A 16,122-nucleotide genomic window follows, 5' to 3' on the forward strand; every position below is an offset into this window, starting at 1 on the left:
TTCCTTCCTTCCTTCCTTCCTTCCTTCCTTCCTTCCTTCCTTCCTTCTACAATACCACATTGGGCACTACTTGTCACAGGTCTTTGCTACTTGGGTTCTTCTTTTTCCCATCCATTATCCCCCTGGTTTAACCCCCTAACACTAGGTAGGAGAGAAGGACTGATAGAGGGAGGGAAGAAGAGAGAGAAGGAGAGAGGGAGGGAGTGAAAGAGAGAGAGGGAGAAGGAGAGGGGGAGAGAGAATGAATTCCTGAATCTAATTTCTTTCCCATTCTTCCCAGGTTACAGCCAAGCCCCCTCAAACATTTCTCCTAACTGTTCCTACCCTCAGTTCCCCAGCAGTGTGCTTAAACACTCTCTTCTCCAAGCTTTCTCAATACTAGCACCCCCAGACTATAAGAACTGTTCTAGTTTATCTGCTCAGCTCAGCTTCTCCTGGCTCAGCTGTCTCCTAACAATCTTCTGTACCAACTGCCTTCTCCTGCCACTCTTCTCAGTCTCTCTTTCTCAGCCTCTTCTGGCTTTTTATATCCTCTCCTGTTCTCAGAAATCCAAGGCAACCAACACTGAAGGTCACAGGTTCAAGCAATTCTAAGGGCTAAGAATTCCTAATGGGCCAGTTGACCAGCAACTGGGGATCCTTTAAAGGCCCAGGCACGCAAGATTAATCACACTACACATGAAACTTGATTCAAAAATACTGGAACAGAATACCAAAAACTACAATCCCAAAAAACTTCATGGAAAGCTGCAAATTAAAAAGAATAACCCCAAACAGAGAAATAAATAGAAATAGTCAATAAATAAAACAGCACAGGCCCTGAATAAGAACATCACAAAGGCTATAAACAGTCAGGGTACTCACAAGAACAGAAATGCAAGCATGCTAAGGATGGACACCAAAAGACCTGAGCTTCTAAGGACTGACAATACAGTGTCTGAAGTGAGCAGTCCACTTGGACACAGAAGAAGTTCAGCCCAGTGAGCCTCAAGACAGGACACTAGAAACTCTCCACATGGGCATGAAGAGAAGGCAATGGAAAAGCAAAACACAAGGGCAGGGAGCCATGAAGCTGCAGCAGCTTCAACAAGTATAATACAATGTAAGAGCTGGGCACAACGGCTCTTCTATTCCTAGATGCTTAGGCTGAGGCAGGAGGATTATGGGAAGGACTGCTGGAGTGTAAGGCCAGCCCAGGCAACACAGAAAGACCCTATATTATTGGTAGGGGGCGGGGAAACAGGGCAAAAGGAAGAGGAAGAAGGAAGAAGAGGAGGGGAAAGCAGGAGGGGAGGAAGAGAAGGAGGGTTGAGGGGAAGGGGAACAAAAAGAGGAAGAAAGGGAGAAGGAGGAGGAGAGGCAGAGGAGGGAAAGAAAAGAGAAGGAGGAAGGGGGAAGAGCAGGAGAAGGGGGAGAAGGATGAACAGAGAAGCAGCAGCAGGCATAGCCACCACCTAGGATTACTATAAATGTACCTGGAACCGAAGAAAGACAAAATGGACAGAAAAATACTCAAAGAAATATTAGCTGGAAAGTCTGAATTTTATAAAATCTCTAAATCCACATTTTAATACAACAAACCCCAAACATAAAAATATGAAGAAAACGGCATCACACATAGCCATATTGCTACAACTAGTGGCCAATAACAAAGCTCTTCAATGTTGAGCTCCTCTGATTCTGTAAGTAGACAGCTAAAACACCCATGCTGACATCAACAGATGTCTGTTTGGAAAAGTACAGCATACAGGTCTCACGTGAGAGGCTTTTGAAAAGTTTCTTCTAAGAAATATTTTTAACGCTGTTATTTTTACACTAGAAAACTCAAGTCCTACTAGGTTCTGTATACAGTAGTTTTCCCTTTCTTTTTTTGAGATAGGTCTCATGTTGACCTGGAACTAGTTATGTAGACCAGGATGTCCTCTAATTCATAGATTCGCCTGCTCCTTTTTCTTCCTTATAAATCTGCATGATTTTTGTTAAGGAAGAAAAAGCTATGCAAGCAGCAAGCCGGGTTTAAGCTCCTGCTCTGCGTTTGCTTGCTGCGTCTCAGGGGCTCTGGGCTTGTCTCGCTCTAAGCTGAGAGCAGCTTCGGAACTTATTTAAGCAGTGATGGGCACCGGAAGGGGAACACGGAAAAGCATCCAGATGGTCGGCCACCATCTTGGCACACACCTGGACCCTGGCTAAAAGTTCTCACTAATGTTCCATGGCCACGCCACTTTTAGGATGCCGTTGCCATTTCTGTAAACATTTTAGGTGCGAATGAGAAATTAGGGACTTGGAGCTGGGAAGATGGCTCCGCAGTGAAGAGTGCTTGCTGTTCTTGTAGATAACCAGGTTCAGTTCCCAGCATCCACACCTGCAATTCCAAAATCCAGTTCTTGGGGATGATGCCCTCTTCAGGCCTCCTCAGACACCATACCAGGATGCATGCAGGACACATATGTACACGCAAGCACTTATGCATACACATAAAAGTAATCTTTTTTTTAAATATAGAATAGAAAATTAGACAACTTACCTAAAAAATATAAGAGCATTTTGAAAGAACACAGCTAGTCCCGGATACACATCAATATCTGTACACACAAAGTGAAACGGGTTAGAGGAAAGGCAATGGCTCCGCCGTTGCTGTTCAGACGGACCCTGTTACCAGAACACAGGACATTTGTGCATCGACTCTAAGATATCACAACTGAACAAATCATTCCACTCCCTGAAACTGAAGATTTCTTTTACTCAGATAAACGTCGATGGACTCACTGCCCTCTCTTGGCCTAACTCGCTCGGCTCAGGCCACGCTGAAGATGCTAGGACTGGGCGCTGTGCTCGCAGCTGTGTGGAGGCTGCAGCAGCAGGACCACACAGCCCAGGAAATAGCCAGGCCAGCCTGGGAAGCTAGGAGACACTGTCTCAAAAACAAACAGAGCAGTGCCAAGAAAGCAAAACTCCTTTGCCTGGGAGGGCCAACAGAGATAAAAAGGGTGGTTGGCTACAGTCTTGATTGCCTAAATTTGCTGACTCATTCTATTCCATGAACTCCTAGGTGACAACATACAAACCACCCATGATACAAAAGGAACCATCATGTTCTTTTCCTGACTGAAGGAAGATAGGAATTTTGTTGAACTCTAATTATTAATGTAAGAACCACAGACCTTGATAAAGAAGCTGGTTTATAGTTCAAGCTTTTGAGAGCATAGAAAAATCACAACAGCAGGTTAGCTGGAGTGCCCCAAGTGTAAGCTGAATTCTTGGCGTTGAATCCTAACTTGAGCAGATTACTAAATCTCACGGGCTTAATCTTCTCGTCTGTGGAATGGGCATTATAACAGTGTCTACCCCACAGGTTGTGGGAATTAAATGGGTTATCCTGTATAATGGTTGTAACAGTACTCGGACCAATAGTGGACCAGATGCAGATACCTTATCTAAATGCTTGGGATTAGATTTCAGTTTTTAGATCTGGGGAGACTTTCGTGTGCATATCTTGGGAGTGGGACCCAAGTGTGAACATGAAGTTGAGTTATGTCACATATGTACCTTTACACACAGTTGGACAGTGATTTCACAGAATTGATTTTAGTACACCTGTTTTGGTTGCAATCTATCACACTAGGTCAGGGGTTGATGTCCAGACTTGTGTCAGGTCAGAGCTCAGAATGTTTCCAGTTTTAGAGCCCTGGGTTTCAAATCAGATTAGAGATGCTCAGTGTACACATAAACGGAAGTTGTTGTTATAAATACCGAGCACTCTGATGAGATGAAATGAGGCCGTAACTGAGAAGCTGCTCGCTGGGTACTGCTTTTCAAGATTGAGAGGACCTGGACAAAGCTTCCCCACCCTGCGCAGGAATGGCGGCTTATTCCCATCTTCACTAAGAAACTGGCAACAGTTTGTCTGTTTCTCAGATGAAGTAAGCAAAGCCATTGCCTAGTGCTGTCTTTTTACTTTGAATTCCACTTCTGAGGTCTTAGTCTGGAAACAAACTAAAAAGTAATTGATGTTTGTAGCACCCCCAGCTGGATCTGGCCCAGCATTCCGCAGCCAAATACACTTCATTCAAATCCACTCCTGCAACAAAACGCTTTGGATACGCAGAATAAATGTGATAAAGACCACAATGAGCCACATCTGTTTAGATCAGGTTTCACTGCAAACTAGCAAAGGAAAGCTTGATTTTCCGTATTCTGAGTGTAAGAGTTTGGAACGCAGTACAAGGAATGAGTGCAACAAACCTGTGTCAGTTTCTCTCTTTATCACCGTATCCCCCAGGGGGTGGACCTCTACTCTAAGAACTTAGCTGCCCAATGGAAGGCATTCAGAAACTCTAGAGATGGCCAGAGGGTCTGCATTGGTTAGGAGCTGGGATTTCCTACGGGCCAGCCCACTCACAAAGGCAGGTTTTACTAATTAGTATCTTTACACAGAGGAAGAATTTAACTAATTCAATAATCACATTAATATTTTCTCCGAAAGGAACAGACAGACCCAGCCACACATGACACCCACCTGTGACATAAAGGAGAAAGCACACTTACTTTGAGTAACATATGCACCAAAAAGAATCCACATGGAGGCAATAAGGGACCCGAACATCAGCATGAAACCAATGAAGAGCCAGACTCGGGCACCTGTGTGAACAAGAGCCTTCACAACTGTGCTCAGTCTGAAAGCACCCATAATATCTTACAGACATGCAGCACTCATGGCTGACTTAGTGTGTATTCTGTGCGTTCTTCCTACAACACTTAGCTGCATGAAGAGTTAACACACATGCACACACAAATACACATACATACACACACTCACACACATATACCAAAACAAAACAAAAAGGCTAAAAGGGTTAGACAACTTGGAAAAGGAAAAGTTCTTTACTGCTAGAGAAACTATTATCTGAGGGAGTTGGGCAAACGACACTGACAATTCTTTCACTAAATTGGATTAAACCATAACTGAAAGGTCATTTGTTGTGTCCAGGATCAAATGATTGAATCAGATGGCCTCTGTCAGCAGAGGGGGGTGGGACCAGGGTGACCCAGTGGCAAGCTTCTATAGCACACCCAAACCATTTCACAGCAGATGTCATCGCTTTATGGCTATGAGGAAGCCGACCTGCAGCACACAGTCTTGACAGGTTCAGGGACACAAGCGTTTCTTCAGCCTGGGGTTATGAACTTCAGTGACAATTTCTAGAGGCTCAAATGGATCAGACACATTTTTACAAAACAGGAGTGCTGGCTAATCTTGGCTGTCAGTTTGATGAGATTGGAAATCTCCCTGTAAATGCATCTGCACATGTCTGTAAGGGCGTTTCTCGACGAGGCTCCTTGAGATGGGAAGCCTTACCCAAAGTGTGGGTGGCTCTACTGCATGTGCTCGGAGAAATCAGGGAAATCAGGTTGGGAGATGCTCAGCCACGTGATTGCTGCACAAGCATGAGGACCTACATGTGAGTAAACAGCCAAGTGTAGTAGAACCCTGTGACCCCAGCACTGGGTGGATGGAAACAGGCGGATCTCTGCAGCCCACTTCCAGCCCAACTGATGAACTCTGGGATCGATGAGAAGCTCTATCTTAAAAATCAAGTTGTAGGGCTGGAGAGATGCTCAATGGTTAAGAGCACAGGCCGCTCTTGCAGAGGACCCAGGTTCAGTTCCCAGCACCCATGTGGCAGCTCACAACTGTCCATACTGGCACACCCATATCCACTGGAAATGGTGAGAGTCATGAAGCCAGCACAGCTGCTTGACACAGTTCCAGCAAAGCTGAGTGGGTTGCTATAATCGGTGTCCTTCTATCTACTTGGGTTTTGGTCTCTATGGTCTCTATGTGTTCCATTATTGGGGACTTTTTGAATTATGATTTAATTTATGTCTTTCCCTGAGAAAATTATGTCTGAGTCTTTTTAGAAAAAAAAAAAAATCCTAAAATTAACTTTATCTGGCTTAATGCCCTGGAGACCATTAAGCACAGATAAGCACATAGCTAGATGAGGCCATTACTCCAGGAATCTTCTTGGGGTGTCTGCCCTGAACAAAGTCAAACAGTGTAACTGGTGCAGGGTAAACAGAGACAATTGGCACACCCTGACTGGCCAGGAGAACAGGTTACAGAGTCAAGGGCTTTTTATTATAGGCTTAGAGCTCTCTGAAAATGGAGTTTAAAGCTAGGGGTCATACAGGATGCATCTCTAGAAGAATAAAATTCAGTAAATAAGTTAGGTTGACTAAAATAAACTTTTCCTACTGTATAGTGTAGATGATGAAACATATAGTAAAAGAGGTCTGGTATTACTATTTGCTATTCATAAAAAGACCTGTTTAAATGTTTTCTGTTTGTCTGGAATGCTCTCAAACTAGTTGCTTTGGAGGAAACATTCTTTAGATTCTTTAAATTGAAGTCATAGGGATAATAATAATAATAATAATAATAATAATAATAATAATAATAATAAATAAAATCTATTCTGTTTGTATTTCCTTTTTTTTAAAAGGATTTATTTATTTATTATATAGTGTTCTGTCTTTATGTACCCCTGCATGCCAGAAGAGGGCACCAGATCTCATTATAGATGGTTGCGAGTCACCATGTAGTTGCTGGGAATTGAACTCAGGACCTTTGGAAGAACAGCCGGCGTTCTTAACCTCTGAGCCATCTCTCCAGCCCCCTGTTTGTATTTTCTAATTGTAACTGAACTTGTAACTCTGGACATGTAATGAAAAAAATTAAGCACATGCTATGTATCACCTGGATCTTTGTTCTGTGAAATCTGTATAAATAAAGAAGCACCTGATGCTAGTCAAAGACAAAGACACAGAAGCAGCCTGATTTCCAGAAGTCAGAGCCACAAAATCGACCTGGCTGCTAGACAGTCAGAGCTGATAAATTCCCGACCATCTCCTGTGTGCTACCTGTCAGCAAAGACCTCAGACTCTGTTGGGGAGGGCTCCTGCACCATACCTCAGTTCCAGGGATCTAACACCCTCTTCTCGCCTCCCTGGCACCAGGCACTGCACACAGTGCACTGACATCCATTCAGACAAAACATTCAACATAAATCGACTGAAGGCTGAAAAGACTCTGAGGAGGGCCTGCTGTTCTCTGGCCTCGTCCTCATCTTCTGCAGCTTCAGCGCTCTTACCCGTCCTTCCTAAGCAGCCGCTCTCGTAGCTGTCTCCTCTCACCTGTGCGTTGGACACAGCATTTATCCTAAAAAGGCACAAGACCAGCCCGTGAGCTTTCATGGCAGAACACATACCAGGTACTTGCATATCAATTAGAAGGGAAACAGACTATTTCGTAACTAGAGCTAATATTTTGATAGCTAAGTAGTTACACAGAAATCCTAGTACATAGAAATATTTTGTTTTCCACTAAGGCACACCCAGAAAACACACTTAGATTATCACTTGTTCCAGAGACTATGAGACAGCAGCTAATCTTCTCCTTCCACCCCCCTTTCTTTTTTATTTCTCTTGATACAGGGTCCCACTGTGTAGCCCTGTTACATAGACCAAATTGGCTTCCAATTCACAGAGATCTGCCCTGCCTCCTGAATGCTGGGATGAAAGATGTGAGCCACCACAGCTAGCTTCTCATTTCCTTGCCTATATTGTTCATGTAGCTATAGATGACTCAGTGTTAGTTATCCCATTTTAATAAAGAATTAATTAAAAAGATAATAAAAAGTTATCTCATTGTAATTATAATCCCATTATAATAAAGAACTAAGCAGGTGGGGCTGGAGATGGTTCCGTGATTAAGAGCACTGGCTGATCTTCTAAAGGATCCAGGTTTGGTTCTCAGCACCCACATGGTAGCTCACAACCATCTGTAACTCCAGTTCCAGGGGCTCCAATGCCCTCTGCTGGCCTCCACAGGTGCTGCACACATGTGCACACTTGCACACACTGAGGCAAAACACCTGTATACACTAACTAAAATAAAAAGTATTTTTAAACGTACAAAAAAGAACAAATAGGGGCTGTGGCATAGAAGAGTGTCAAAGCACATGCTAAGTATACCCAATGCTGTGGGTTAAACTAAGAGAGGGATGGGGGAGGGAGGAAGGGAGATAGGTGGGTTAATAGAAGGATCTTACTTCTAAAGGGTGCTTACTTGTAGCTTAAATGGGTAGTAAGCAGTTTTATCTTTCATAATATAAACCTTCTAGTCTACATAGCAAGTTCCAGGACAGCCAGAGCTACATAAAAGACCCTGTTTCAAAAATAAAAAGGTTTTTTTTTTAATTTTTATGTGTGAGCATGAGTACTTGTGCATTTGTGTCTTGAACATGTACCACTCCTGTGTGCCTACGTGTGTGTGTGTGTGTGTGTGTGTGTGTGTGTGTGTGTGTGTGTGTAAAGTACTTTAGGGAGTTGGGTCTCTTTCTACCTTTACATGGCTTCTACCTTTATAGGACTTTAGACTTGTGAAGAAAGCACCTTCACCTGCTGAGCCAACTTGCCATCCCAAGAGTCTCTCTTTCTTTTGTGTAACTGAGAATGAGTACAGAGTTTAGTCACATCTTTCTGGCAGTGGTAGGATGATCATGTATCACCTCCTCTTGTATTTGAGGATTATGGTATTTGTCAGCTCCAAAAAGTAGACTTTCCCCCATTTATTTATTTATTTATTTATTTATTTATTTATTTATTTATTTATTTAGTGTGTGGGGGTGTTTTGCCAAGTATATGGCTGTGCACCACATGCATGCCTGGTGCCTGTGGAGGCAGAAGAGGGCATCAGATTCCCTGAAACAGGAGTTACAGACAGTTATGAGCCACTTCTTGAACCAGGGTCCCCTGTAAGTACAGCCTGTGCCCTGAACCAAGAAGCCATCTCTTCACCCCACTTTTTCTTTCTTGGCAGTGTTTAAAAACCAGTATGTCTTACAATGAAATCAGCAGCACCTTAGATTTCATGAATTGTGTCACCTTTCTAGACACCCTGGAACACTGCTGTCTCCGCTTGTGCTCTCTGACTGTGTCTGCTCAGATCCAGACAGAGGCCAGGACTGACTCAATTGAAATTAGTCTGAGGCTTTGTTTCTTTTGATTAGATCATTTAAGGTTTGTCAGGCATTCCAATACACAAAATAATTGGAAACCTTTTGTGGGTATTTTTTAACTTTTTATTAAAAAAGACTTTCAATAAAAGGGAAATAAATTCATCGTGTTAAAGAAGAGACTATCGATAAAGTTTACAAGTTGTTTTTAAAAAACATTAAAGTCTGGGTAGTGGTGGTGCACACCTTTGAGCCCAGCACTGTGGAGGCACAGGCAGGTAGAGCTCTGTAAGTTTAAGACCAGCCTGGTCTACAGAGTGATCTCCAGAACAGCCAGGGCTACACAGAGAAACTCTGTCTCAAAAACCCAAAACACATGTAAGGGTAAGGAAGACTACTTTTTCAAAAGGCAATGCTGAATTGAGAATCACTTCACACTTACATGAAGAAAGCCAGTGTGGAAAACACACCACATGTGTGAAAAGCATGGTTCAACTGCTCAGGCTTAGGATAGACCACCGCGGCATCGATCATTATCCACCAACCTGTAAAAAACTGCAAAGAGCCCCAGGGGGCAGGACGTTGAACTCACAGTGACTGCTCCTCAAGAGCCTACCTCCCCACTGTCTGAAGGACACAGCACTTCCACTCTTGTGTTTTGGATGTTAGACTATAAAAATAAGCATCCTTGGTTTACCTCTTCTTTACAGCTGATGGTGTGAAACATCCAGTCAAGTGTGAGTAAGACTGAAGTAAGGTGAGCTTTCTTGCGGATGGCCCATTTCCTCCTCCACCATCGTTACCTGGTAGCAGCCCTCCTTACTAACTGATGCTCCCTGGCTCCCTGCAGGTCCCTTCTCTGAACAGCCCCACGCACTTCTATCCCACCGTGCCCAGAGGCTCACTTACCAGCAGCCAGTGTCGAAGGCCTGCTGTTGTTATAGTTTATGTAATTAAATAAGAGAATTACATGATCTTAATGTTTAGGACAGTTCACAGTTCATTTCAAAAATCCATGGAAGGCCTCCAAACTCTTTCACTGAGCAAAATAACAGAAAAACCTAGAAACTGCTCAATAAAAAAGTCAAAGTCATGGAGCATTCCCTTGAGGGCTAGCCTGCCCAGGATGCAGCTAGTTAGCAGAGCTCATGAGGCCCTTGGTCTAAATCCCTAGCACTGCATACTTCAAGCAAAGTAGTACAAGGTCATTCTTGGCTACACAGCAAGTTCAAAGCCAGTCTGGGGTATATAAGATCTTGTGTGAAAAAGAAAAAGACAAAGGACTGGCCAGATGGCTCAGATAAACATGCCTCTGGGACCACGGACCTAGATTCCACCCCAGAGGTGCACACAATAAAGGAGAGAGCCAGTTCCCCTGGGCTTGATGGCTCAAGACTTCCGTCCCAGCATGCAGGTTTGCCTCAGCTCGAGGCCATACTGGGATTTGGGGTGAGTTCTGGGTAAACTGGGCTACACAGTGAGACCTGTTCCAAAAAACAAAAAAGGAAGGGTGAGGTGAAAAGAAAGAGAGACCCAAGCAAGCTGATACAGGCTTGTAATTCCAACATCTGGGCAGCAGAGGCAGGAGGACCTCAAATTTAAAACCTGTCAACTAGGCGGTAATGGCACACACCTTTAATCCCAGCACTCAGGAGGCAGAAGCAGGTAGATCTGTGAGTTTGAGGCCAGCCTGATCTACAGAGTGATTTCCAGGACAGCCAGGGATATACAGAGACCCTGTCTCTAAAAACCAAAACCAAAACCAAACAAACAAACAAAACCTTGAGAGCAGCCTAAACTATCTAACAAGACCCATTTTCCAAAGAGTGGAAAGTCACCTACTCCATACAAAGGGCATGGGTGGAGGGCCACCTAATCCATAGATGTAACTTGTTTTTAAAACCCAGTAGAAGTGTTGTGGGAGTTTCTCTGGAGTACACACTCTGACACCAGTGAGAGTGGAAGAAAGGCAACGTTACAGATGAACGAGGCCAGGACAATTCCAAAAAGGTCTTGATCCCAAGTCCAGTTCACATTCTCACTTTACTCTAAAACCACAAGGTGAGTGGGCAAGCGAGTAAACGGGCAAGCGAGACTTTACAGAAGCATATGCGGCAGTTGGCAGGTTGTTAAGGGCAACGACCCATTTTTTGGCTATTTCTCCAGGTCATTCTGTTCCAGGTAGCAAGTGAAGTCACGCTTGACAGACAGGCAGTACAAGCAGAGCTTTAAGTGGATCACTGAATAAACCAAGAAACCAGTATCTAGTAGTTGGCCTTTTCTACCTTAAAGGCAGGAGGAAATGGTCCACAGAATATAAACAGACTGGTCAGGTCATGATTTACACAACACAACAGCAATAAAATAAAACAAGTCGGGTGTGGTAGCTCCCAACTATAATCCCAGTATTCAGAACACAGAGGCAGGTTTGGGGGCTAAGTGGGTCCTCAACTATAGAAGACCTTGTTCCAAAGTAAATAAATGGAACAAAAGATTTGTGAGGCTAGATGACAGGTAGCAAGGGAGAGGTGTTGTTACAATGACTTTCTTTTACAGTCTTAATATTTTCTATAATAAAAAAACTAAGCAAAGCAAAACAGAACAAAAAGTAAAAAAGCCCACTCTGTGGTTCACACCTCCACAAACTTCTTTTCTGGGTCTCCAGTGCTCTGGCTTCTAACAAAGCCTAAGGTGCTACGCTGTCTACATAGCCTAATCTTCAATGAGTCACAGTAACTCTGAGTGACATCAAATTACAAGGCTGGGAGGACCTTAGAGTACTTACAAATGTTGTTTCACTAAATTAAAAAGGCTGTGGTAAATGCTGCAACTCAAGAAAAGATACCAAATTTAAGTCATCTTTCAAATCAAATAAACCCATACAATATGGGGCTGGGATTGTGGCCCAGGTGGTGAAGTGCCTGCCTAGACCATATTACTCCCCAGCCCTGCACAAAACCTGATGCAGCATCACACACCTGCATTCCCAACATGTGAGAGGCAGAGGCAGAAGGGTAATAAGTTCGAGGCCAGCCTGGACCACACAACACCTGACTCCTGAAACCAAAACGAGCCACCAGGCTAGTAATCACAATGCCTAGCCTCACTAGCAGTGATACTTCTGAAAGGCAGTTCACCATAAGGACACTCATTCTGAAGACAGATGCAAAGGCTGATATCACCAGTATCTCTCACTTACCAATATGCCTGCAACCACAGAGGCCACAGTGTTTCTTCGCTCACTCCAGTCGATACATTCACACTCCGGCCATCGGAAGTTATCCAGGAAGCCTGCCATGTTTACTCCATAAGCATAAACTTTTTCATTAAATAATGTTTCCTACAAACTGAAAGACAAAAAAAAAATCAACCTAAAGAAATGCTTTTAAGAACTTAATTAAGTAATACATATGTGTGTATTGTGGGGAGCAAGGTGGCCACAGGTGCCAGGAGAACTCAGGATGGCTTGAAGCTGGTCTTCCACCTGGCATGGGTACTGGGAAACAAGCTTGGCTCTATGGAAGGGCAGTATAAGCCCTTGACCGCTGAGCCACCTCCCCACCCCCAGGGAGTGCGTTCAAGAAGTGAAACATCCAGTTGGTGTGGTGGTGCATGCTTTTAATGCCGTCACTTGGGAGGCAGAAGCAGGCAGGTCTCTGTGAGTTCCAGGCCAGCCTGGTCAACAGAACAAGTTCTAGACCAGCCAGGGCTACACAGTGAGACCTTGTCTCAAAATAAAATAGGTAAGTAAAACGTTTTATTCCTTTCTTAGAGTTTAAATCCTAAATTGACTTAAGTTCTTATCTACATAGTTAGAAACAACTACACTTCAAGAAGTGCCTATTAACAGGACAGCCACAACTACACAGTAAGCCCTGTCACATAAACAAACAAAATCCACAAAAAAACAAAAACATCCAACCAACCAAAAAACAACAAAGCAAACCAAAACCTATTGAGGTGTATGTAGACCTGTGCTTGGACACCAGGGGGAGCTACAGCCTTTCAAATGGTCATTTCAATTTTAGCACCTGCAGGTGGTGGGGTAGAGGACAGGCAAGGAGGAGGACTTTACTTTGATCATCCACACGACAAAGCCAAACAAAAATAGAAAGGCTGTCATCAGCACCACAAAATGAAAACTAAAATAAAAGGCCATCTGTAAATTCTTTCATATGGGCATATGGACATGGCTTTCATTCAGAAGAGAGTGTGTGCTCTAGCCCTTGAATTTGAGTCAACAGTCAAGACCGGAATAGGAGAATCTGACACAGTAAAGACTGGTCAACCAACATGGAGGAAGGAATATTGTGCGACTTGTGCCGTGCAACCTCTAGGATTAGGTCACCGTAAGCAATGCAGCTCCACCTGGTTCTCTGGACACTAATGCGTCCCACTGCTGAGTCCTGGGTGAGTGCTGTGAGGAAGCCACAATTACAGGTAAGTCTCTGCTAACAGCCTCAAGGGCCAAATGAGTGAGTAAAGATGATTGCTGCCCTAGATGTAGTGTCATCCTATCCTTTGAGCCTTCCAGGTAAGATGCCAGACACATGGAGCAGAGAAACCTTATCTTGGGGGGTAGGGGAGGCTTTCCAAAGTCTTTATCTACAGAACCTATTAAGTAAAACAAAAGGTACTTGAAGCCTCTAGGTTTTGAAGTTAGTCTACAATGCAACAATAGTTAATGAAGGAGAGAAACAGTATGAATGAAGAACTGCTAAGAGTGTTAGCATACAGCTCTTTGGCCACCTCCCCCTGAGGGGTGCAGCCTTACCAGGCCACAGAGGAGGACAATCAGCCAGGCCTGACGAGACCTGATAGGCTAGGGTCAGATGGAAGGGGAGGAGGACCTCCCCTATCAGTGGACTTGGAAAGGGGCATGGGAGGAGATGAGGGAAGGAGGGTGGGGTTGGGAAGAAATGAGGGAGGGGGCTACAGCTGGGATATAAAATGAATAAACTGTAATTAATATAAAAAATAAAATTTTAATTAAAAAAATAGTGTAGCATACTAGCCCTTAGGGGCACAAGCTGTTGATCCTAGTGCTCAGGAGGCAGAGACAGCCAGATTGCTGAGTTCAGCCAGGGTACATAGTGAGACCATCTCAAAACAACAAAGATAAACAAATGAAAGAGAACAGCACACCATACTGGACTAAAATAGAAACAAAAAGACTGTGCCCCAACAGGAGATTCAGAACCATCATAACAACCATCATAACTTCTAAAAAGGACAGGAAAACAACCTTATTTTCAAACACTGAAGCTCAGGCACTATGGCCTCCTCCTTTGTGTGCAAGGCCTGCTTGGTATTTAAACCAGAGTTGAAGAAAAGAAGGACTGGGGCTGGAGAGATGGCTCAGAGGTTAAGAGCACTAGATGTTCTTCCAGAGGTCCTGAGTTCAATTCGCAGCAACCTTTTACGGTGAAATCTGGTGCCTGCTTCTGACATGTGGGTATGCGTGCAGAAGAACATTGCATACATATTAACAAATAAATCTTAAACAAAAAAGAAAGTATCTCTGTGCCAACAGGGTAAGAATAAAAGTTGCGAGCCCAAGATGACCCCAGCCCAGCTCCACATGGCATGGACATAGCATAGCACTCTTGAGAGGACCCCAGACACCCAGAGTCCATTGGAGCCACTAAGATGAGCAAGTGAGAGGTGGAGAGATGGAAGAGAAGGAGAAGCAGAAGGATGTGTGCACAATGAGGAGAGGCAGAACTGAAGACTAGTGAGGAACAGCCTGGTGTGAGTAGCCCACAATACCACCGGTCATACTGAGGTCTGGCCTGTGCTGCCACCAAGGGCCATGTCTGGGCCCATGGCCCTGCAGCAGCAGGTGCTGTTACCAACCAAGGCCAGATGTTTCTGGTTTGAGCTGCTGCCTAAAGCCATGTTGATGTCTGAAAGCGTCGCAGAGCTGACCCCAGCCCTCACCAGCTGCAGCACTCCTGAGAGGCAGCCCTACACTCTACCTGGGCAGCACAGTAGAGCTGACCCTGGTGGCAGGGACAAGGGTGAAGTTGCCCCGAGGAAGTGAGTGTGGGAGAGTTGGCCCTGATGTATGGTAGCTCACCAGCCCACCGTGAGGAAGAAAGGGCTGTCCCCACCCGCATCCCTTGCCACCTATTGCAGGCAAGAAAGCTGGCCTGGAGGTCATGAGATCAGGAGAGCTGGCTTTGACCCTCACCAGCCAAAGCACTCAGGACAGCAGGCCCTGCACCTCACCTGGGCAGCACAGTAGAGCTGGCTCTGGTTTCAGGTAAGCCAGCCCCAAGGGTTAGAGCTGGAGAGCTGTCCCAGCCCCTTGCCCACTGCAACATTTGGGAGAGTGGGCCCTCACCTGAATAGCACAATAGAGCCAACCCTGTTGGCATGGCTGCTGTGGGAGAGCCAGCCCTGAGGACATGAGAGTAGAGAGCTGGCTATGCCCCTTGCTGGCTTTGGCACTGGGTGAGCTAGCTGGGACAGTGCTGGAGAGCTCCCCTGGTGTCGTGGGTGGAAGAGATGGTGGGCTGGTAAGCTCAGCCAACTCAGGCTCAGGCCCAGATTCAGGGCTTTGAATTGGCCTACCCTAACATCTACCCCACAAATGATCTGCTGGATCACATGAAGGGGCAGTTCCTACAGATACAAAGCTACAGGCTCTCCATGACACAGGGCAACAACAGGATGTAGAAAAGAAGTCCCCATGAGGAACAGTACTGACAGTGTAGCAGAAGCCAGAGGCCTCAAACCAGACCAATGACTCAACACAAATAAATAAACTTTTGCAAGTAAAAAAGTGTGGACAGAAGGATATACTGTGGACACACACAGTGCAGCTTCCACAGTGAGATTGTTTTTCTTTGTGGGGAAGGCTGCAAGGGCAGAGGGTGGGGATGAGGACTGGGGAGGTGAGTGGAGCTGGGGCGCCTGGCATGAAAGTCACAAAGAGTCAATAAAAAGTTAAAAAAAAAAAAAGCTGGGGGTGGTGGAGGACACCTTAATCCCAGCACTCAGGAGGTAGAAGGTGGATTTCTGAGTTCAAGGCTGTCTAGCCAACTCTAACCCTGAGTTCCAGGACAGCCAGGGCTACTGTTTTTGTCTCAAAAACAAAACA

At 44.8% G+C, this 16,122-nt stretch overlaps 1 protein-coding gene across 3 annotated transcripts in view; it reads right to left on the bottom strand.

Annotated features, from left to right (window-relative positions):
- Nucleotides 1–16,122, bottom strand: part of Tmem50b (transmembrane protein 50B) — a 31,450-nt gene that overhangs the window by 2,463 nt on the left and 12,865 nt on the right. For all 3 annotated transcript variants that reach the window (XM_055614935.1, XM_055614936.1, XM_055614937.1), the window contains 5 exons: nt 12,217–12,364; nt 9,460–9,572; nt 7,152–7,219; nt 4,546–4,638; nt 2,525–2,582 (listed from right to left, as the gene is read on the bottom strand). In XM_055614935.1, the coding sequence (XP_055470910.1) occupies nt 2,525–2,582; nt 4,546–4,638; nt 7,152–7,219; nt 9,460–9,572; nt 12,217–12,315 (431 nt within the window). In that variant the 5' untranslated portion in view covers nt 12,316–12,364. The remainder of the gene's footprint in view (nt 1–2,524; nt 2,583–4,545; nt 4,639–7,151; nt 7,220–9,459; nt 9,573–12,216; nt 12,365–16,122) is intronic.

Source organism: Psammomys obesus, unplaced genomic scaffold (genome assembly GCF_907164565.1).
Source record: "Psammomys obesus unplaced genomic scaffold, mPsaObe1.curated_primary_1811, whole genome shotgun sequence".
NCBI lineage: Eukaryota > Metazoa > Chordata > Mammalia > Rodentia > Muridae > Psammomys > Psammomys obesus.